The sequence below is a fragment of the Trachypithecus francoisi genome, unplaced genomic scaffold, assembly GCF_009764315.1.
Source record: "Trachypithecus francoisi isolate TF-2019V2 unplaced genomic scaffold, Tfra_2.0 Lachesis_group0, whole genome shotgun sequence".
NCBI lineage: Eukaryota > Metazoa > Chordata > Mammalia > Primates > Cercopithecidae > Trachypithecus > Trachypithecus francoisi.
In genome coordinates, this window is record NW_022681453.1 from 140,091,423 (window position 1) to 140,114,620 (window position 23,198).

Below are 23,198 nucleotides of genomic sequence, written 5' to 3' on the forward strand. Positions count from 1 at the left end.
AGCTCTTCAGCCACCATGGACGTGGAGCCAGGGGACTGTGGGAAGAAGGGGCAGGGAGCAGCCAAGCCCTTGTAGAAAAGTCTTTTATTCTATCGGTCAGGCCCCATCTGGCCCAAGAATAGCTGAGCAGAGCCCGTCCTTCTACCCGCTCCCTCCTACTCCAGCTTCTCTTTGTCCTGCTTCTGCTCCTCCTCCAGTGCCAAGGTTCGCTCACGCTCCTTTACTAGCTGGACACCACAGTAGGTGACAAACAGGATGACCAGCGTGGTCTGGGGGAACCCTGTGTGGGGAGGGAGTCATAGATACTTGGGAGCAGCACCGCATCCTCGGCGAGTTTTCTCTTCCCACCCCTCTCCCTGCTTGATGGGCCCTCCCTGCTGAGTCCTGGGGTGATGAGAGGGTAGGAGGTATTTTGGAAGGTCACAGTCCTTGAGGCTGATGCCTAGCACCTTCTGTAACCCCACACTCCTGTCCCTCACCTGTGAGTAGCAGGCGTCGGGCAACCAGCTGTGTGAACTCGAGGCTGTTCAGACTTACAAGGTTGTACATGATGATGGCCCAGAAGTTCATGGCTCCAAACAGGGCCCGGACCCTGCGGGACATCTGCACTGACAGAGAGGCCTATTCGGTCCAGGAAAGCATGGGCAGCGGGACAAGAGGCCAAAGGAAAGAGGACGTGGTGGGTCAGCAGCCTTACCCACATGGCCAGTCAGGTCTTAGGGCTATGTCTGGGTCTTGGGAAGCCCCAGGTCAGCTCTCCCTCCTTGTTAAACATGGGGAAACAGGTCCAGAGAGAGGGCAAGGCCTGACCAACATGGCAAGGCCCAGGTGCTCCATTCCCCATAGAAGGGAGGGATGGGCAGATTCCCACAGAGTGCGCCATTGCCCTGACAACCAGGAGGGTGGTGGTGAGAAAGTTCTGGATTGGGGGCCAGGTGGTTGGACAACTCCAGAAAGCAGACGTGCCCCCCTGCCCTCCATAACCCAGACAGTCCCAGCCCCAGGTCTTCCCTGCTCACCTCAATTCGTGCTAGGGGCCCCCACTCTGCCAGTTTTTGCACCCAAAGCTCAAAGTTGAGGCCAAAGCAGTTAAGGAATGACCACAGGTAGACAATGTCACAAGGCCCAAGCCACAGAGTGGTGATGGCAAATGTGGCCACTGTGGCCGCCAGCTCTGGGATCACAGCGGAATGCTCCCCACCAATGTGATCATACACATATCTGCAGGAAAAATGGGAGAAGGGCCACTGGGGGTATGGGAAAAGGCAGGGATGAGATGGGAGAGGACACACAACAGGGGACCTCCTCAACACAGTCACCCTGGGTGCATTCAACCTTCCTGACCTCAGGTAGCGGCTCCTCCTCCAACCAATTTCAAATTGTGGCAGGCTCAGCCTGGGACATTATAGCTTCTCTAGCTCTGTTCATTTACTCCCCAAATGATCTCATCCAGACCCAAGATTCCAAGTAGTGTCTCTATGCCGATGATCCCTAAATCTGTGTCTTCAGGCCAGTCTCTCTTGATTTGTATATCCAATTGCTACTAGCCATGTCACTTGATTGACAGATTCCCCTATCCCTGCTCAAACCCTGCTCTGTCCTTATCTCAGTGAATGGCACCACCATCCATTCAGTTGCTCAGGGTATAAGCCTTGGTGCCTTCTTGGATTCTCAATTTGCCTCATCACCAACATCCAAGCAAGCCAGCAAATTCTGTTGGCTCCTCTCAGTCCTGACCACTGCTCACCTCCTCTACAACCACCACCCTAGTCAAGATGATCTCTCTTTTCACATAAATTATTGCAAGAGCCTCTTAAGTGGTCTTCTCATTTCTGCTTTTGCCCCCACAGTTCATTCTACACACAGCAGCCAGAGGTATCTTTTGAGAGTGTAGCTCAGGTCACATCACTTCCATGATTAACCCCTCTGAATAGCTCCCCATTACAATTGGAATAAACTCAGTCTCTTTACTCTGGCTAGAAGATCCCAAGTGGTCTGGTTTCTGTTCCCTCCCTGATCTCATCAGTCACCATGCTCCCCCTGTTCACTATGCTGGCCTCACTGGCCTTTCTGACCTTCATATCCACACAGTTGGTTTGTGTCTCAAGGCCTTTGCCCTTGTTGCACCCTCTACCTGGTATTCTCTGCTCCACATCTCCTTATCACTCAAATCTCAATTCAAATATCATCTCCTCAGAGAAGCCCGCCCAGACCCCAACTAAAGAAGCCTCTACCGTGTTGCCAACTTCTATCCCATTGCACATTTTATTTTCTTCATAACACTTACCACTCTCCAAAATTATCTTAGTTATGTTTGTTTACCTGTTTATGGTCTGTTTCACCCCACTAGACTGTAAGCTCCAGGAGGTCAGAGTCTTTGCCATGTTCACTGCTGTATCCCCAGTGCCTAGAACAGGCCTGGCATGCAGCAGGTGCTCAGTAAATATTTGTTAAATAAATTCAGTGGAAGACCCATGAATAACCAGCCTTTCCATTCCTCGACCTCCTCATTTCCAGTGGCTTTTTTCTCCACTCCACCTCAGCCACCCACACCCATGGCCATGCCCCAACTTTGTCACCACTTGAAAGTTCACTCCTTTCTAATTCCCACTCTTTGCCCAGCCCCTTTTGACCTCCTGGCCCCCCAGTTTCCGTTCTTCAATCCCATTGATCTTGTGACCCTCCCATCTTCACCACTGTCCTTAGTAGGCTTATATCCAATGAATCACCACTATAAATAATCTAAAAACCCTTATTCCTGACTTCTTCCTTCTCACCCATCTGTGAGAGCCCAATCACCTACTTTCTCCTCAGCTACATCCAGGCAGCTAGCCCCATGGGGGAAATCTCATACCTTCACATGCTGGAGTTCATAAGCCCGCCACCTCCAATACAACCTGGGTGCTCAGTGCCAAGGTTTCTCTAGTTAGCTGCTTCTCCCATGCTCTGCAAGGGCCACTGTGTCCTTATCTCCCCACAAGTATGAGTGGAGAGATAGTATGAGTGGGGGGATCCAGGCTGGGTTGCGAGGGTAGGCATATATGTTGCCTCTCTCCATGTCCCCAGTCCTGGCTTTCTCAGCTGATGGCCGTGCCTCCTGCTTCCTGGAGAAGGCTGAGGCCTTCAGGTGGAATCCCTTATGTGTCTACACTAACCTGCCTTCATCTGCATCTACACTGGCTTCTCTTCCTCCTCCTCCCACTGAAGCCAGGCCTCTGCCTGGAACTAGACACCATCACCTCCTTCCTCCTCAGGGACCTCATTCCTGAGGTGATTAAATCAATCACCCCTATATCCTGCATTACCAGCTTCTCTGTTGAATAATTCTTCTTAGCATGTCCCATTCTCTCCTATCTTTATTTAACACATCCTTCTTCTCCCTCAGCCACTCCTGTCTTCCCCCTGCAGTCCCAGGCTTTTCCAGGAGTCATTACACACTCCTCTACTCCTCAGTTGACTTTCCCTCCTTACCTGCCCCTGCCTTGCCAGTGAAAGGCTGAAAACCTCCATGTCACTAGCACTAATCCTTGGTCTCCAGCTTCCTTGAGGCTCAGTGGCATCTGACCCAGCTGCCCCCACCATGCCTGGATGGTCTTCCCTTGGCTTTCAGAGTGGCCCATGACCTTGATTCTTCTCCTGCCCCTCCAACCACTCTTTCCAGTCCTTTCTGCTGGCTCTTCCTTTTCCTTCCAAGCAGAGCTCTTGCAGGCCAAATCTCAGCCATCCCCATCTCTCCTCTTCTCACGCCACTACCTCTCCTGAGGACTTACCCACTCCCAAAGCCTAAAAACCACCTGCCTACACTCAGGATGCTCTGAGTTCCATCAGTCCTCCAGACCCTCAGAACCCCAGACCCTCAGACCTAACCACCTCCCTGAACCTCCACAGGGATATCTCCTAAATTGCAGCTAGACATTTGTTAAACTGAAGCCCTCTCTGGAAACTGCCCTCCATCTACCCAGGCTGCAGATAGGAATTTCAGCGTCATCTCCCTCTCCTTCCCGACACCCACACTTCATGGCCACGTCCTGTCCAGGCTGCTGTCTGTGTGACCCTCCTCCCACCACCTCTCTGCACTTCTGGGGCCCTCACTCAAGTCCTAACTTCCATATCTTTTACCTAGACCTCTGCCAAGACCTCCTCACTGCTCTCTTTGCTTCCTCTGGCCCAGGGTAATCTTTTAAAATGTGGACCCATCTTGGCACTGCCCTGCTCAGACACCTGGCAAGACGGCTGTGACCACCCCCACCCCACCCCTACTCACTTGCAAAGCCAATCATTGATGCCACGGTCAAAGTGCCTGTAAAAGAAAAGCAGATAGCCATGTGTCCATCAGGTGCAGAGCTCCCCGGGCATGGGGGAAGAGGCTAGGGGAAGGTGTGGTTCAAGGGGGTGAACCTCCCCCGCCCTGGCCGGCACTCACGTTTCCGCGAAGACGTAAAGCGCGGTGATGCACTTGGGAGGCTGAGGTGGGTCCAGGTGGTCGAGGCACGCCACAGTGTTGACAACGCCAAAGAGGACGGCCGCCTTCACCCAGTCATACACCAGGTTTGAATAGGCTAGGCCAGCTGGGGACAGGGCACCATCACTGCCTGGGGTTCATCGCCTGGGGCCTGCCCCCATGGAGACCCTGTCCCACCATTTCCTTGCGGAGACACCAGGCTCTGCCTGCCCCACGGAGACCCCCCATATTGTGGAAATCAGCCATGCCTGGTGAAGTGGGTGGGCTCTGTGGGATGCTGCTCTGGCCCCACAGGATGAAGCTAATGCCAGGACCCATGCATTAGAAAGAATAAGCCCCTGCTCCCATGCCCTTAGGTGCTGTGCCCTGTGGGCCTCAGCTTCCCCGACTGTGGCACCGTGGGGGTGCAAAGGGTCTGTTTTCCTGGGGTGGCAGCCCTGCCCCCATCTCTCTTCTGAGGACCCACCGAGGGCACTGTCTGGGAGGCGGCTGGCGAACTTGAGGTCACTGGGGATGGTGAGGATGTAGAAGAAGTGAAAGAAGATATCCACCGCCATGATGGCTACCACGCTCAGGCCTGCTTGGGCTCGGATGTGCCACAGCTCACCCTCGCGTCTCACTGGCTCCGCCTGACTCACCTGAGGGGATGCGAAGGGTCTGAGGGAAGAGGCAAGCCCTGCCTGGGGAGCCCTGTCTGAGGAGGGTTCACCAACTACTTGGGGCAGGAGGAGACATGGCTTTATCCAGGAGTCCTGCCTGAGGGTGGAGACACAGGTCACCCTGGAGTCTGAGGAGGATTCACAGCCAGTCACAGGAGACCCAGTTCTGTCCTGGGAGCCCCATTTGTGAGGGAGGAGAACATTCATGGCCTGGGTGTCCTGTCTGAGAAAAAGAGACATATCTCCACCCTGGGGTCCCTGCTGGAGGGGAAAGGAGCCCCATCCTGGGGTCTGAGGAGGAAGGGGAGACATGGCTTCATCCTGGAATCACGCCTGAGGATGGGGATACAGCCTGCTTCGGGAATTCTATCCGAGATGGAAACCCCAATCTGAAAAGGGAGATTCAGCCCTGTTCTAGAAGCCCACAGAGTGTCCCCTCACCTGGGCATGGAAGCGATCAAAGGTCATGATGGGCCCGAAGAAGAAGAAGGGCAGATAGAAGTTGTACTTGAGCAGGTCAGCTAGGGAGTAGTGGCGGTCAGGGTGGGCGCAGCTCTCCAGTGCAAAGCTGGTGCAGCGCAGCGCTGTGAAGCTGCTGCCCCCGTGAAACAGCACCTCTTGAAGATCAAAAGTGCCTGTTGCAAACCCGCTCTGGAGGGGAAAGAACAGGCCGCCAGCTCACTAGGGTGCCTCCTGCCTCTGGAAAACCTACTCCCCACTCCCTAGCTTCCCACAGGGGCCCAGCCTGGTCCTGTCCCTTCCTCTCTTCCAGAGCAATTAACTTTGGCCACTGCTCTGTCCCAGCAATGCGAGGAGCAGGGGATGAGCTGGCAGTTCCTCCTGTGATGCAGGTGGTGACCGTGTGGCCAGGGCATACCCAAAGGCTTGAAGACAGGTGGAAATGTGAAGGGAATACTTGGGGATACTTGGGGTGCAAGGACTTTGGATGAAGTGAGAGGTTTGGGATCTTATCCCTACACCCTCTACCCTTGCACCAGTTCACACCTGCCAAGAGATTAGGGGGTCCATCTTGAAGGAGGCCAGGCTGGCCAAGCCAAGGCCAAGACAGAGCCAGGGCTGGCCCAAGAGTGAGGCCACATAGAGGCCCACACAGTGACCAAGCAGCAGCAGGAGGTACCAAGGGCCCATTGTGCCCATCACAGCCAGGGCCCCGTACGCAGCATACATCCAGGAGCGGAGCTGTGGACAGGGAGAAGGCTTCAGTTTTGCCATATAAATGGGGGTGTGACCCCAGGAGGGAGTTCCCACAACCCTTGTGATGAAACAGGAACTGGCAGGGGGAGGCTGGGTGGCCCAGGTCCAGCTCACCTGTGGGGCAGCCATCGTGCAGAGTTTAGCAAACAGCACATGTCCGGAGAGGGCGAAGATGATGACATTGCGAAAGGAGGTGAACCACATCACCCACTCGAAGTCAGCCACATCCTGGGCAGTCCGGAGCAGGAGGAGGTGGGGCAGGTGAGGGTGGGAGAGGGGGCAGGACGAGCTGGAACCTAGACTGGTCAGAGCCCCAGCACCTTCCCAGCCTTCATGTTCTTCTTTTATTATTATCATTTTTAAATTTAATAATTATTATTTTTTACCACTAGCCAAACCCAATGTGTCCTCTTTACACAAACACAAGTGCCTGCAGGTCTCCACACTCCTCTCTGAAGGAAGTACTCAGGCAGAAGGGTAGAGAGGAGTGAAGGGCACCATAGGGGCTGCTGGGTCCCTCGAAGCTCGCCCTCTCCTCTGCACGTTGCCTGCCATTCCCCCTTTACTGCTTTGTTTCTGGGAAGGGAGGTGCTGGAGGCTCCGCTGAAGCACACTCCACTAATGTGACCCATTTCCCAAGTGAGCAGGGCCCAGGCAAACTTGATGTCCCAGGAGGATACAGGAGGAGCCAGTGGAGAAGCTGAAGGCACTGAAGCTCAAGCCAGAGGCTCCCGAGCTGTGAGAAGCTCTCTGTTACTTGACAACATCTGGAACAGCGGAGAGGGGAGAAGGGTTCGGGATGCGAGGGACCCTGGGGTGTGGGGGACCTACCATCTTCCGGCCAATGTACTCCCAGCCAGGTCGCACAGACTCCCGGAAGGCCTTCCTGTGGGCCCCATCTGAGAACACAGTGTGGCCTCAGGGAGAGGGGCCTTCACATCCCCTGCCCCTCCTTCCCCCGTGGACAAGGCTGCCCCCACTCTGGGGAGCAAGGGTGTCAGGAGCGGGCCACAGGTCTGGGTCTTGCTGTGTGTCTGGGTCCAGGCCTCTGACTGTGTGTGTGGGGGGTGGGGTGGGGTGTATATGTCTGTGTGTTTGTGTGTCTGTGTGTGTGTGAGTCCAGGTCTGTGTGTGTGTGTGTGTGTGTGTGTGTCAGGGTGTGTGTGTGTGTCTGGGTCTAGATCTGTGTGTGTGTGCCTGGGTCCAGGCCTGCGTGTGTGCGGTGTGTGTGTGTATCTATGTGTGTGACTCTGTGTCCATTTCTCTGTCAGTGTCTCTGCATCTCTGTGTTCCTGTGACTGAACCTGGCTCCACCAGCCTCCAGTGCCTATCTGAGATGGGAGCCCCAGGCTGAAAAGGGAGATCCAGCCTCATTCTAGAAGGAATACCCTGGGTCCGGAGCCTGTAAGTTTCTGGCTTTGCTGGTTGGAACCCTGAAACCCCCAGGGGAAGAAGGGTCCTGTCCACTTGCCCCGAGGCACAGCCATTACCTTGTGAAGCCTCAAGGAGGCCCCGGCCAGCATAGGCCAGGGCGCCACTCAGTACCAGAGAGTAGAGGCCCAGCTCAGCCGTCGGCAAGGCTGTCTTGATGCCCATAGCCTGGACAGGGCTGGGGAGACAGGTTGGGTGAGGGAATTACAGTCTCCAGCCCCGCTTAGCCCCACCTCATTGTCCTGCCACCCCAGTGGGGACCCCACTCTGAAGAGAGATTGTCCCACCCACCCCTTGGGGACCTTGTACCATCACTCTGCCCACCCCTGTGCCCACACTGCTCACAGGCCACCGAACACCAGTGCCCCATCCCAGCTGCTGCTCTTGTCCCCACCCACCCATCAAGGCTCTTGCTGTCAGAGCCCTCACTCGCAGCCTGCCTCCCTCACCTTCATTTACATCTTCATACCTTCCAGACACACCGGCCCCACCCTCTGCTAAAACCGCTCCTGCCAGGGCCCCCATGACCTTCCTTCGGAGAAACCCCGCCTTTATCACCACAGTCAGGTTTCTGCCTGCAGGGTCCCCACTCGATCAGCAAGTCTCCCTCAGCTCCTCACAAAGCCCCAGCCTCTCTAAGAGAGAAAGGGTCTCTAAGACCCGTTCTCTGACTCCCACTCCCCTCCCTGAGATCCCATGACCACCCCAGGTGCTGCCCCTAGAGCCAAGCCTCCATCCCTCGAGTTAAGCCTCCAGCCTGTCACTGACCTCCATTCTCCCAACAAGTCCCTGAGCTCCAGCCTGCCACATCCCAGTCCCTGCCTGTGTCCATAACCACACTGCCCCACTCTCTCAGTGCTCTGTGTATTCAGGCCCTGGGCACCGGCTGGAGGCTGTGCTATTTGAGGAGGTGCCCTGGAGTAGCGGATGTGGGGCCAGGCGGGGCCAGGGAGGGCACTGGCTGCTGTCCAAGGTGCTGACCAGAATCAGGCCCTGGTTGAGTCTCACCACTCCCTCCAGCGGGGGCCTCTCTTGTCCCCTGGAGAACTGCTGGGCCGTCCTGCAGCTCAGTTAGCACCTTTGCCCTTCCTACCCTGCTTCAGCCTGGCCCAGGGGCTTCCCAAGGACCCCATGGGTACAGACATAGGGCCCAAATTAAAGGGAGGAACATGTCCAGGCTCCCCTTGGGCTGACAGGGCAAAGAGGTGGCTGATGTGGCCCTTTCGCCCATCCTTGATCCTCCCCCAAATCTTCATCCCCAGCCCTGCAGCCATCTCCCCTGCCACCCTCTCCCCCCACACACCCTGCCCGCAGTCTCCTCGTACAGATGGAGGGGTCATGGGCCAGATAGGGGCAGGGACCTCTCAAGGTCACACAGCAGACCTGGGACAGACTTCTGCCTGCCTCCCCTCAGGATCGGGTTTCTCAGTGACCCCCTCTGGAATCTGGGGTAAGAGAAGACCACCACTGCCCCTCCCCACAGCAGAGGCTGCCAGCCTGATGGCTGTGCTGCTGGCCTGAGGATGGAGGCACCTCCTCATCAGCTGGGTGGGGGTGGAGAGGCCCTGGGGATCAGGTTAATGGAGCAGGAGCTTGAAACCGGAGCACGGTGAAGAGCCCGCGAAATAGCTTTGTCAGCTGCCTCCCACTCGCCACTTTCCAATTTTAGCTCCCCATGGCCGGTGCGGGGTGTCCCCAGAGAGGCCTCTGCAAGGAGCTGGCCCCCAGCCTGGGGCCTCTCCTGATAGACCCCCGGACCAGGGCTGGCCTGTGGACACAGGGGCATCCCTTTTCCCCTGGTCCTGCCTGCCTCAGATGCCCCTGGGGTAAAGCCCCTTTTGCGGCCCATGATTTGGGATGAGGGCCTGGGGTGTGCCCCACAAGTCTCAAGAGCCCCAGAGTAGCTGCATTCCCAGCTGGCACTGACCTTGAGGAGGCCGCAAGGGACCCTGGCACACTGCCCACCTCAGGCTCTGGGGTCCTGCGTCCAACTGTCCGTCCGTCCGACCGGCTGAGCTCTGGGGCTATGGTGGGGTGTGTCCAGCCCTGGGGTCCCCACCCCCTCGAGGTTATGACCGGTGAGTGGTGACAGCGGGAGGAGGAGGGGGAGGAGGAGGTGGCCTTCCTGGAGCGGAGCTGAGCAGAGTGGAGCAGAGCCGAGTGCTGCAGAGCTGCTGGCCACAGGGAGCCGCAGGGAGGATCCTTGAAGGGGGGCGGGTGCTGGGGGGAGGGTGTCCAGTAGCATAGGCTCAGACAGGGACACCTGGGCCTCTCTTCAGCCTGCCTCGCCTGGCTCCTAGAGAGCCTGTGCCTCTCTCTCACTGCTACCCAGGACTTCCCTCTTCCAGGAAGTCTCCTGGTGGCCCCATCAGCCTCTCCAGGCTTGTAAGCCCTGCCCCCACCACAGCCACACACATCACAACATGCACACACTTTCACACTTGGACTCCAGGGACTCCAGGGACTTTACATATGACCTCCTAAGGGCTATCCCAGGGCAGACTCATCTCACCCCCTGACCTGGTCCTTTTCATTATGCCATGAGTCTTGGTTGGTCATGCATCAGTGCCTGAGGGAGGGCTGACTTGCCTGATGGGACTGGAACTAGCATGGGACATGTGGCTGAGAGGGGTCCCCATAAGCCAGCCGTGTCCCATAGGGAGGGTCCTGACTGGAGGGGTGCTAGCAGGGTCACTTGGCAAGGCTTGTGGGTACTTGGAATGGCTGGTATCCTCTCGATGGCAGAGTGGAGGCAGACAGGAAGACAGGTGAATTCCTAACCAACTGGGGGTCCTGGTAGGACAGGGCCCTCATTCTGGAAGGGAGCATCCAAGGTCTCAGCCCTGGATACCTGAGGGAAGGGGTATTCTGAAGGTGCCCCTGAGATTAAGAACCTCTGGCAGTGCCCCCCTCAGATGAGGCCAAGTCTCGGGGAGCTGTATGTGTCTGTGCTATCTACGGAGGCCTGTTCACGTGTGTGCTTGTGGGGAGGCTCTAGGGGGTAGAAGGAGCTTTGTGACTGTGATCAGTCACAGGACAGCTCCTGGAGCCCCTACTGATCCTGTGACCCCAGCTTCAGGCTCAGCTGAGGAGGCAGGAGGGAGGCGCTGCTCCCCACCCACTAGGGCCCAGGAATTGGAGAGACTGCACTTAGGCAGTGAGCTGCCTCCTGAGCATGCAGACACACTGGCCTGGAGGACAGAAAGGAGCCCCCCAACATACACACTCCACACAGGATGCAGAGGCCCGTGTCTGTGGTCCCCGACCCTGAGAATCGTGAACGGTGACTATGCACAGTGTGGGTGCTGGGTTAGGGCTGTGGTGGGTAATGGGTACTAGAGAGGCCAGCATCAGGGAGGGAAGGATACCTGAGCCAGACTTCAGGGTTAAGGAGGGCTTCCTCGGGGAGGGGGGTGGTCAATAGTTGTTAGGAGTAAGTTAATCATAGTAGCCAGGACGTACATGGATTAACCTTTTAATTTCACCACAGCCCATAGGGAAGATGTTGCCATTGTCCGCAGTTGGGAGAAGAAGAACCTGGCACATGAGAAAGCCAAGTAATTGGACCAGCCCCATAAGCTCTTGGCACTGACTGCCATGCAGGGGTGATAACCCCGTGCACCCACACTGGGGCCCTCACGAGGCTCAAAGAAAATGGCTCAAGGGAGCAGACACAGTGGGTTGACCACAGAGTTAGGAACACAGGTTCAGCCAATTTACTTGAGCCCTAGCTGGTGTGCCCCACTTCTTAGGGTCTCAGATCATCAGTTGTAAAATGGGCATACCGCTGGCCCTGGCCCTCACCGGGGTGGCAGGGGGCATCCGGTGACTCACTCCATGACAAGGGCCTTGCTCATAAACAGAGGCTGTTAGATAGCCACAGACACCCTGGCCCCCAGAGGCCCAGAGAGGCTGGATTCACACTCAGCAGTGAGGCCTTCCCCGGGTGACCCACAACCAGCAGGGTCTGCAGGGAGTGTGGTGTGTGGAAATGGCAAGAGGGGTGGAGGGCTAGGGAAGTCCCGTGGATCTGTGACTGGACAGCCTGAGGCCAGTTCCACTGTGTCTGAGGCGGGTGGCCGGGGAGGGCACCTGGTGAGGCCAGCCCACACGACAGACAGGAAGCTGACTGAGCTAAGACCAGCACTTGGCCCTGGGGCCCGCTTCCCAAATGCCACAAGGGCCACTGGGAAAGATATGGCGGGGAGTGGGAACAATTCTCTCAAATCTGAGTCCCATTTCAATTTTTAAACTTTCTTTGGTTGTTTGTTGCTCAAAGTAAAAATGCGAGGAAAGTATCCTGTGTGTTTGCATGTATGTGTGCAACTGTGTTTTCTATTAGTTGTGTGTAGAGTCTGTGTGTACGTTTTGTGTTGTAGGTTGTTCATGGCATGTGTTTGCTGTGTGTGTGTATCCTGTGTATTGCTTGTGTGTGCACATGTACCGTACATGTGTGTGTATATGTGTGTTGTGTGTGTGCAAGGCTCAGGGATATAAGAGAGACAGTGTATGTAAAGGCACACCTGTGGGGAGAAGGTGGGTAGGCAGACTCCTTTGTGCTTAGCGCTGGCTGTGGGCTGGCTGGGGGTGGGGAGGAGAAGCTTGTTCTGGCCCCTGGACGTGGGGGTCCAGAGGAGCATACCCACTGGAGGTCACCCTGCCCTGGGCTCCTGGGAGCAGGGGAGGGGCCCAGTGACAGTGTAGTGTGTTTAAGCCTGAGCCAGGCTGCAACCCTGCCCAGCTCAGCTGTGGTGCCCTGGAGGCCCCCATGGGGACAGTGGCCAAACTACATCCACAGCTCAGCCAGGTCTCACCTGTCAGTGCTGGAACCTGAGCACCAAGACCCGCAGCACCTGCCTGGTGTGTGGCAGGGAAAGCCCTCACATGAGGCAACTCCACCGCTTAACTCTTTACTTGCCCCTGCCCCTCAACCCACCAGGGCACCTGCACTGTCCCCTCCAGCTGCCTCCTCGTGGCTCTGGCCAGGGCCCTTAGTGTCTTATCCAGCACCCCTGTTGCCCACCTGCCAGAGGGATAGGGAGGTCATCCTCAGGGTGCCTGGGACCGACAGTGCTACCTAGGAGTGGCACTGGTACTCACCTGGACAGACCAGCTGCCTGGCTCTGCACCTGGCCCACCTGGGTTAGGTTTCTCAGGGTCCCTATCTTTGACCCCTTTGACAACCTCCTTCCCTTGAAAATCCTTCTCCCAGGCTCTCCCCACCTTCCCTTTACCCCTCCTTGCTCCTTTGCCTTAGGGAGATGTGAAGGACACAGGACTCCCTGACAGCCCCCTCTCCACCCAGATCTGATCAAGGAGGCTGGGAACTTGGGCACTGCCACAGGGATGGGGTGGGGATGGTGGGGGAAGCCCTGCGGTGCTGCAGCGCGGTCTTGCATCCTTCCCCACCCAGCTCCATCATGGCTTTTCCCACGCCTCTGATTGGACTGGAAACTCCCTGAAAGGAGGAAGAAAGTCAGATTCACCTCCAGGTCCCTCCCGGGCCTGGAGAGGCTGGCATGCTGTTGGCACTCACTGACTGCCTGGTGGCAGACTGGCTGGATGGAATGGTGACCTGTGACCAGTCTGTCTCTCTCCTCAGCTGACCTGAGAGTTCCTGGAGGCCAGAGACTGTTTGCCTCACCTCGGCACCTCTGTGCCTGGGGTAGAGGAACTGCTCAACAAGTTCTGGTTGAATGAATAGAGGGAACACTAAGAGTGAATAATTATTGAGCACTTACTGTGTGCGAGCAGCTGCTGTAACCATTGGACACTTTTCATCTCAATGAACCCTGCAGAGGGTTCCAATGAGGGAATGGAGCAGACCTGATCTAATCAAGCTGGGGGTGGGGAGGTGCCTGGTGGCAGGTGCCAGAAGACACGACAGGGACTTCCGCACATGGCACCACAGCAATGCTGTCAAGGTTGCCCGTGGAATCTGAAAACTGAAACACTCGTCTTTATACCCAGAGTTGGCCAAAGCAAGACACCAGCAAATCAGTTCACCCAAAAATGTGCAAACAAGTTTTCCCGTGCCTACCTGTCTGCAGTTTTTCTCTCCCCTCTCATATAACTCTTGTTGAAATCAATCTATAGATACAGGTTCCTCATACAAAAATAAACAGAGAGCTAATAATTAGCGAAAAGTCTTTGGGTTATTCTTTGACATATATATTAGTAGCAGCCCCCTGATAGAGGATTCTATTATTGTCTGCATTTTATAGATGAGAATATGGAGGATCAGAGAGGTTAAATAACTTGCCCAAGGCCACACAGCTGGTAAGTGGGGAGAGAAGTATGCCCCAGGCAGCCCCACCTGTCCAGACTCCATGACCTGATGCTCCTTCCTCTCTCAGGCCGAGCTGAGGAAGGGCAGCAGAACCACCCTGAAGTGGCTGGAGTGTGGGTCATGCCATCTCTGCACTTCCCTGAGGTGACCTTGAGGAAGGATGGCTGGTCCTATGCCTGCTTCTCACTCCCTGGAACTGCACTGAGGCCAGAGCCTGTACCCCACATACTCAGATCACCCTCTGGAGCTCCTCAGGACCTGCAGGAGAAGGTGCTGACTCGTTTGTGTTCAGACTCCGCATCCGGCCCACTCCTCGCTGTCACACACTGTCCCCTCCCAGCACAGACCCTCTCTCTCCTGGCTCTCTGCCTGGCCATTTTTCTTCACAAGGAACCAGACAAAAACTCTTCCTTCCCAGAGACCCTTAGGACCCCATCAGAATCACCAGTTCATCCTAGTGGCCTTTGCTCTAACTTGCTGTGGGATCTCTAGATCCGTGTGACCCCATGCAGGGTCAGGGGCTTCCTGAGGAGTGGGGGCCAACTAGGGTCCCTCCATAGTCCCATCCCCAAGGAAGGGGCTGAGAAGACAGGGTCCCAGGAGCCCCAGTGGCTTTTCCAAGGAAGGAGCTGAGAAGATGGTCCCAGGAGCCCCAGTGGCTTTTCCTGGGGAAGGGGGTGTTTTCACAGTATGTGCACCTGCATTCGTGCATCACTGCACAAGCAACACACAAGTGGCTATGTCTTCACATGTGGGAATGTGTGACCACATTCACATGTGTGTGCTCATCTGCACCTGTGTGTCCATGGTGCAGATGGCAATAGGAGGTGCCTGTGTGCACGAACAGCTGCATGCTCCTGAATTGAGGTATTTGTGTGTATCTGCATCTTTGTGTGGGGCTGTGGGTGCACGTGTGGCCAGGGTGTCTGGGGTTGGGGTGTGTGGCTATGAGTGACCTTCCTTGGGACCACTCCTTCCTGTAGCTATAATTGCATAGTTACAGCTGAGAAAGGGCAACACTGTGACAGTCACATAGAGGCCTGTGGATCTTAGGGTCCCCCTGCAGCAGCCCTCCCAGTTCACCATAGCGAGGGAGGTGCACTGTACCTTCAACTGGAGCCCCTACCTCAAAACCCTTCTGCCTGAAGCTCCAGTTGAGCCCCACCTTGGCCCCCTGCCACCAGCATCCATCAACTGCAGTCTTGGTGAGCAAATGAAGGTGCCTCTTGGAGTGGCTGCCTAGGGGTGGGGTTGTCCAGTGGTGAGTGGGTGCGCCTACCCTGGGTGATCTCTGAACGGCAAGACCCTGGTTTTTGGGGTCAGGCAGACTGCAGTTAAATATTAGCTCAGCATTTTTCTGTGAACCTCAGTTTCTTCATCCATCAAACAGGACAACAATCCCCTGGGTTATTAGAGGACTGAATGGGGTCAGGTTGCCACAGTAGATGCTCACTCACTGGGAGCTGCAGTGATTATGAAAACACTTATTATTATTACAAGTCCAAGGGTCTGCACCTGAGGAAGTGTCCTGAGGAACGGGCTGACAAACTGGCTGAGAGCATAGTGCCCCAAGTCTGTGTCGGGTGTGGATGGTTACAGATGGAGCTGGGATGAGGGTGAGGGGATAGGGTGGAGCTGAGTGGCATGGAGGATGTGCCCAGTTAGGGTAACAAAGGGCTCGCTCTCTCTCCTGTGTGTGAAGCCATGGGGACATCCAGGGCTAGTACCTAGGACGAGGGCAATGAGCACCTGCCCGAGGGACGCCCATTCACAGCTGGCTTGCCGCCCCAGAGCTCTCGCCTCTGCCAGTGGGCCACTGGGACTCCCTGCTGCTGTAACCCAGCCAGCTCAGGATCTCCTGCAGTGTCCCACCAGGGCTTCTCTTCTGCCTTCCTGGCCTGAGACATTGGTTTTGGTCATCCTTAAGGAGCCTCTTCTGGTAGAAGTGGTTGAGCTGGCTGCTCTGGGCTGGCTTCCCAGAGCAGATGGAGTTCTCAGACAGAGTCTTGTCCTCTCAAGACCTGAGGCTGCCCACCCAGCCAGGCCGACACTGGGCTGTCATCCTATTGCTTATCTGTCTTCTGCTGCCGCAGGGCCTGCAGGAAGACACTTTTCACCTGGCCCAGGATCTCATGGTACATCCGGAAGTCTTCCTCCTTTCCCTGCAGGGCACTGCTCAGGGCAGCCTTTAGCATTTCATTCTCCTCCACCTGGACAGTCAGCCTGGACCACAGGAGACAGCACTCAGTGTGGCTGGAGCTGCATGCAGGTGTGCGTGGGTGACAGAGGGCCCTGGGTGGCTGCCAACATGGCTGCTCTTCAGGTTCGGGCTTCCCTCTGACCCATCCCCTCCTCTCACTGACTCTTGAGGGTACTGTGGATTCCTCTCTATGGGCCTGGCTCCCTGCAGTGTAAGCTACCTCAAGGCCCCTTACAAATTGAGTTCTACTTTGCCGAGGTTCCCGTCTTTCCCTTCCCATGAGATCTTAACAGGTTTAACTTAGTGAGAAACTGGGTTCAGTGATCCATGCTTGATAAAATTTATATTGGATTATGGGTCATTGGAGTTTGGGCCGGGCCCTCTGTCCTCTGAAGGCCAGTCCCTGAACTGCAGGCCTAGAACCCATGACGAAGCAGGACCAGCCTTCTGGGCAAATGAGTCAAAAGTGCAAGGGGAGGGACACAGTCCCTCTGTCCATGGAGGCACCTCCACCCAGACAACCCTACCCTTTCAGGAAGGTGGGGCAGGGGAGCACCTGGTTGTCAGCTCTTCCATTTGGGATTCCACGGGCACATCGGAGAGCTGGGCAAAGGATAGGTCCTTCTTCTCACTCCCGGTTGGGTTTTGCCTGGTGTTAGAGGTGGGCAGACCTGTGGGGCAGTAGCAACCACTTTCTGTGAGGAGGCCATAGCCCTGCGCTAGCACCCTGCTTCTCCTCCCCGCATTGCCCACTGCCTGCTCTTCCACATGGTGAAACGCTACACCGCCTTTGGGGTGCAGGACAACTCTGAGCTCTGCCTCCCTCCGAAGCCCTCCCTGATGCCTCCTCTGCATGCCTCTGCCCCTAGCTTTGGCCTCTGCTATAGCCCTGACTCTGCCCGCTCTGTATCAAGGTGGTTCCTCATCACCCTGTCTCCATCTCTATACTTTACAAGTTTCTGGTAATTTGTTTTCTTTTTTTCTTTTTGTTTCTTTTTTTCTTTTTCTTTTTTCTGAGACAGTCTTGCTCTGTTGCCCAGGCTGGAGTGCAGTAGCGAAATCTCGGTTCACAGCAATCTGCGCCTCCCAGGTTCAAGTGATTCTCATGTCTCAGCCTCCCGAGTAGCTGGGACAACAGGTGCCTGCCACCGTGCCCAGCTCATTATTGTATTTTTTTGCAGAGCAGGGTTTTGTTATGTTGGCCAGCCTGGTCTCAAACTCTTGGCCTCAAGTGATCTGCCCACCTTGGCCTCCCAAAGTGCCAGGATTACAGGCGTAAACCACCATGCCCAGCCTGGTAATTTGTTTTCAAAAAGAGAAGCCAGCTGAGCCTGAGGTCTGGCCTGCAGGCTGAGCCCGAGTCTAGGCTGCCACTGTACCTGATGCCTTCATACCAGTGGTCCCCATCCAGGCCATCAGCTTCATACTAGGAAGCAGGGGATCCAGGGCACTGGCGTTGAGGGTACAGAATGATCACAAAAAGGAGACAAAGCGGCTGGGGGAGGCGGGTGGTCCCAGCACTCTGGGAGGCCAAGTGGGGGCAGATTGCCTGAGATCAGGAGTTTGAGACCAGTCTGGCCAACATGGTGAAACCCTGTCTCTACTACAAACACAAAAAAGTTAGCCGGGCATGGTGGCGTGCACCTCAAGACTAGTCTTGTATAAACCTGTCTCATTGCTGGGGAGGCGGCAGAGTGGCTCTGCCTTCTACAGGGGCTAGACTGAGTATTCTTTAGGGGGTTTCCTGGCTCCAGGGGAGACTGCTAAGCTATCCTCGTCTTATTCCGACCATTGAGCATCTCCACATCCCCAACTAGGGCTGCCCTGGATAGGAAACTGCTTGTTCAGCCTTATGGGATTTTCTAAGCCCTGTGACACAGGGAATCAAAAACAGAGACTCGGCTGGGTGCAGTGGCTCACGCCTGTAATCCCAGTACTTTGGGAGGTCGAGGGGGGCAGATTATTTGAGGTCAGGAGTTCAAGACCAGCCTGGCCAACATGGTGAAACACCATCACTACTAAAAATACCTAAATGAGCAGGGTGTGGTGGCGAACCCCTGTAATCCTAGCTACTTGGGAGGCTGAGGCAGGGGAATTGCTTGAACCAGGGAGGTGGAGGTTGCAGTGATCTGAGATCGCACCACTGCATTCCAGCCTGAGGGACAGAGCAAGACTCTATCTCAAAAAAAAAAAGAGACAAAGCTCAACTGGTGGCGAACTTGGGCAAAATCAAAATCACAGCATCAGAAAACCTTGGTGCTGAAAAGGCCCTCAGAGGTGGCGTGACCCACAGTAAATCAGTTGGCATCAGCAGACCTGGCTTTCGCCCTCTGCTGAGAGGCCTCGGGCAAACAATCACCCTCTCTGAGCTGGTTTCCTTAGCTGAAAAAAAGGGATAATCGTTTCTGCCGCTAGAGCCTTGGCAGCCTCAGTGAATTCTATTTGGCCCTCAGGGCCCTGTGTGATCGGACCACTCCAGCCTGCCTGTCTCCGGGCTCTTCCTCCAAGCCTCTAGCTAAGTTTCCATGCACCAACACTTGTTCTTCCCTCGGGGATCTGCAGGCCACATCCCCTCCCCGTTCCTCCATCTCTGCTCAGATGTCTAGCTCCCCTCAAGTGGAGTGAGACTGCCATGGGGGACTGAATTGTAAATCCAGCCTCCTCGTTTTACAGATGGGCCAGGGGGAGGCAGGGAGGCTCTGTTCACCAGAGGGGCAGGATTTTGCTCATGTTACAGGCCAGTAGGCAGCAGAGGCCACCTGCACACTTTCCCTCAGGCAGCTGCCCTCACTGTCCAGCAGGGAACAAAGTGACTTGCCTGCTGTGGCTTAGCTCTCCCTGGTTGGAAGTCCTGCTGCCCTGCAGGAGGTAAGCCCCAGCCTGGAGAAGCCACACTCCTAGGGAACATATTCCTGAGAGTCTAGGAGGGTCAACAAGGCTAAGCCCCAGGGACTCTTCCTTCTCAGCCTGGATTCTCAGGAGCTCCTGGCCCTGCTGGTGGGAGAAGAGAAAGCAGGTGGCCTCAACCCACTCTTTGTGCCCTACTTCTGGCATACCCTTTGGAAACATTCTGACCTCATCTGGGCTGAGCACTGAGACCAAGGGTCTGACCATCCTTGACTGGGGAGGGGTTGGCAGGCTACTGGGATGTTGAGAGAGGGTGCAGTGGGGGCAGCAGCACCTCCACTCCAGAGCCTAGAGGGTGCTGGGATGGGTGGGATGGGAGGTCCAAGGGAGGCAGGCCCAGCCCCTCCACACTGGAGACCCTTCCTCCCTGGGAGTCAGCCATCCCAGAAGTGGCTTCTGGCTCTGGCATCCTCTAGCTTGCCCCAGCCCCACGAGATGCTGATGCTGCTGGTCTGAACCCTGCACCTTGAGAACCACTGTGTTAGAGTGATAGACCTTTCAGTTAAGGACAGCATTTCCCAGCTTCCCTCTGCACCTGGCTATGCCCAGCTGTCTGGGATCTGGCTGGTGGGATGAGAGCAGAAGTGACACATGCAACCGTAAAAGGTAAGGAGAAGTTTGTCTCCTTCCCTTCTCCCCTTCCTGCTGCTGATGGGAAAGCTCAGGCAGTCATTGTAGACCAGGAGATGGAAGCTGCATGTTGAGAACAGTGGAGCCACAAAACAGAGGGAGCTTGGGTCCCCAAACCTCTGGTGAGGCTGCTTCCCGCTTATATCAACTTGACCGCTGCAGGAGGCAGAAAGGGACTCCTCCCCTGCTTCAGCCACTGTGGCTTGGGCTGCCCCAGTAGACCAGCTGTGCCTCATAATCACTTTTAATGAAGTCAGCTCAGGATAGAGGGCTGAGGGCTGGGGTGGGGGTCCAGAGGAGGTGGTGGCTGGAGGCATTCAGCACTGCCACCTCATGCTGAGGGCTTAGAGGTGGGAAGGCCAGGGCCACACGAGCCAGTGGAGCTCTGGGGCTCCTGCTTCTGAATGGGAGGCCCAGGGAAAAGGACACCCTGCAGCGGGGGCAGGCAGAGCTCCACCCTGATGGAGGCTCTGCCTCCCACACGCTCACACACTCCCTGACGGGCTGAACAGTACAGCTGCCTGGCTCCTCTGTTAGCAGCAACACTGCCACACCCGCTGCACTGAGACTCCTGCCCTGGCCCCTACCAGTTTTCGTCCTGGGGGCTGCTCTCTGGGAGGCCGATGCCTTCCCTGGCTCCAGGCGTATCTTCTCCAGATGTTGCTCCAGCACCACGGTGCGGTGTCGCTCCTCCTGCAGCTTCCTCTCTGACTCCAGGAGCTTGCTGTTGCTCTCCTCCACCCTGGTAATTAGAGAGGAGGGGATGCCACATGACCTGGTAGGCAGAGGCAGCCCCCACCCCACTTGCTCAGGCCCTTAGAGAGATGGGCACATCTTACATTGGTGGTGATGGGACCTCTTCATTTTCATTGCAGTAACACGGGAACATGCATTTAAACACCATATGGTTCTCTCCAAGGTTAAAATTTAAAAATTATCAGCCCACTCCCAGCCCCATCATTCCCAATTCCTGCTCTCTAAAAGCAATCACTTATAACACTTCTAGCTGTTTCTTTTAATATTTACTGCCGTATTTCTACAGACGCTTATGTTGCTATTTTTTAAAGGTTTAAATATAATCTTTTGACTTCCTGTCATGGAAAATGAGAATTTAGTTTTATTTTAGTGCTCTCTCTCTACCAAATAGAATCACCTCTACACATTTTTGGATGAATTGCTATTCGGTGGTGTATCAGTTTTCTATCACAGCTATAACAAATTACCATAAATTTAGCAGCTTAAAACAACACAAATCTATTATCTCACAGTTATGTAAGTCAGAAGTCTGGTAAGCTCAATGGGTTTCTCTGCTTCTGGTTTCACAAGCCAAAATCAAGGGGTTGGCTGACCTGGGCTCTTATCTGGAGGTTCCAGGGGAAAATCCACTTTCAGGCCCATTCGGAGTATTGAGAGAATCCAGTTCCAGGCAGTTGAAGGACTGAGGTCCCTGTTCCCTGCAGGCTGTTGGTCAATTTCAGCTTCTAGGAGCTACCTTGCCCCCACCATCTTTAAAGCCAGCTAGATACCCTTATCACGCTTTGAATCTCTCTACCCTCTCTGACTTCCTCCACAGCATCTCTCTGAATAATCCCAGATGGAGATATTGCTCTGCTTTTAAGGGCTCAAAAGATTAGATTGAGCCCACCAGATAATCCAGGATAATCTTCCCATTTTAGGGTCCATAACAATAATCATATCTGCAAAATCTCTTTTTCATGTAACATAAAGCACTCACAGGCATAACAGCAGGGAGCAAAGGGCATAGACACCAAAAGCCTGTCTACATTAGGACAATTAGAGCCATGACGCACAGTGTCACATGTCCTTTCTCATTTAATTGTTTGCTTTCACTTGGAGGTAGTGATTATCTTAAGCTTATCGTTTTGCTTTCTACATGCCTGTTATAAAGGTTATTTCACATGAAGCACTTGTCTAATCCCACTGGAGCTTGGGCTTAGGTCCTTCCTGTGGCCAGGTGTGCCATTTCAGACTTCTATGATACTAAAGGTTCAGTGAGGAAGCCGGAACTCCCTGAGATCTAACCCAAGCCAAGAGTTACATGCACACCTGCAAATTAGAGGGGCAGCCTTGAAACTGGAGGAAGTGATCTTTCCACCTTGGTGAAGGGTCAAAAGGAACAGAATGGCAACAATTCTGAACAGTATACAACTACTAATAAAAAGCTGTATAGTAACACAGTACACAGCTACTAACACATATTTAAGCATATCCCTCGAGATTTTATTTGCGAAAGCAAAAACCCAAAACAACCTAAAGGCCCATCATCAGGGGACAAACAAATAAGTGGTAACATATTCATACTATAGAACGTGATAGAATGTGATAGAACTGTGCTGCCCAACACAGCGACTGCCAGGTTCATGTCCACGTGTAGCTATTACAATTAAAGTTCAGGGTCTGGGCGTGGGGGCCCACATCTGTAATCCCAGCACTCTGGGAGGCCGAGGTGGGTGGATCACTTGAGGTCAGAAGTTCGAGACCAGCCTGGCCAACATGGTGAAACCCCATCTCTACTAAAAATACAAAAAAAAAAAAAAAAATTAGCTGGGTGTGGTGGCATGCTCCTGTAATCCCAGCTACTTTGGGAGGCTGAGGCAGGAGAACTGCTTGAACCAGGGAGGTGCCAGTTGCAGTGAGCTGAGATTGTGCCATTGTACTCCAGCTGGGCAACCAGAGCGAAACTCCATCTAAAAAAAAAAAAAAAAATTAAAGTTCATGCCATGCATGATGGCTCGCTCCTGTGCTTTGGGAGGCAGAGGTGGGTGGATCACTTGAGCCCAGGAGTTCAAGACCAGTCTAGACAACATGGCAAAACCCCATCTCTACAAAAAAAATACAAAAATAAGCCTGGCATGGTGGCACGTGCTTGCAGTCTCAGTTACTTGGAAGACTGAGGTAGGAGGATCACTTGAGCCTGGGAGGCAGAGATTGCAGTGAGCCAAGATCACACCACTGTACTCTGGCCTGGGCAACAGAGTGAGGCTCTGTCTCGACACAAAGAAAAAAAAATAAAGTTCATGAAAATTGTATAAAGATTCAGTTCCTCAGTCACACTAGTGATATTTCAAGTTCTTAAAAGCCACAAGTGGCTAATGGCAGCTGTATTGGTCAGTGCAGATACTGAACAACTCCATCATCACAGAAAGTTCCACTGGTCAGTAGTGGAGTGTGTTAGTTATCATGAGAGTGGGTTTCTGATAAAGGATAACTTTGTCCCCACTTCAAATCTCCCCATATCATTTCCCTTCTGCCTTCCACCATGGGATGCTGCAAGAAGGCCCTTGTCAGATGCTGGCACCTTGATATTGGACTTGCCAGCCTCCAGAGCTGTGAGAAATAAATTTATTTTTTTTATAAATTACTCAGTCTGTGGTATTCTGTTAT

At 54.6% G+C, this 23,198-nt stretch overlaps 2 protein-coding genes across 8 annotated transcripts in view; both read right to left on the minus strand.

Annotated features, from left to right (window-relative positions):
* Positions 1 to 65: 65 nt before the first annotated feature.
* On the minus strand, positions 66 to 9,965 carry HHATL (hedgehog acyltransferase like). 5 transcript variants are annotated; one of them, XM_033212223.1, is made up of 12 exons: positions 9,695 to 9,965; positions 7,827 to 7,945; positions 7,168 to 7,235; positions 6,451 to 6,564; positions 6,127 to 6,321; positions 5,563 to 5,772; positions 4,929 to 5,100; positions 4,424 to 4,568; positions 4,265 to 4,300; positions 1,020 to 1,221; positions 480 to 603; positions 66 to 280 (listed from the first exon to the last, which is right to left on the minus strand). In XM_033212223.1, the coding sequence occupies exons 2-12, from the start codon at positions 7,930 to 7,932 to the stop codon at positions 156 to 158; spliced, it is 1,497 nt and encodes a 498-aa protein (XP_033068114.1). In that variant the 5' UTR covers positions 7,933 to 7,945; positions 9,695 to 9,965; the 3' UTR covers positions 66 to 155. The 5 variants fall into 5 exon arrangements, with proteins under 5 accessions (XP_033068114.1, XP_033068110.1, XP_033068111.1 ...); XM_033212219.1 differs by having other exon boundaries at positions 480 to 621; XM_033212220.1 differs by having other exon boundaries at positions 480 to 621; positions 9,733 to 9,945.
* Positions 9,966 to 13,903: 3,938 nt separating this feature from the next.
* CCDC13 (coiled-coil domain containing 13) overlaps positions 13,904 to 23,198 on the minus strand; it is a 67,143-nt gene continuing 57,848 nt past the window's right edge. For 2 of the 3 annotated variants that reach the window (XM_033212217.1, XM_033212216.1), the window contains 3 exons: positions 20,381 to 20,535; positions 16,813 to 16,927; positions 15,409 to 16,279 (listed from right to left, as the gene is read on the minus strand). In XM_033212217.1, the coding sequence (XP_033068108.1) occupies positions 16,120 to 16,279; positions 16,813 to 16,927; positions 20,381 to 20,535 (430 nt within the window). In that variant the 3' untranslated portion in view covers positions 15,409 to 16,119. Of the gene's footprint in view, positions 16,280 to 16,812; positions 16,928 to 20,380; positions 20,536 to 23,198 lie in introns of all 3 variants that reach the window. The other variant, XM_033212215.1, reaches the window with a different exon arrangement.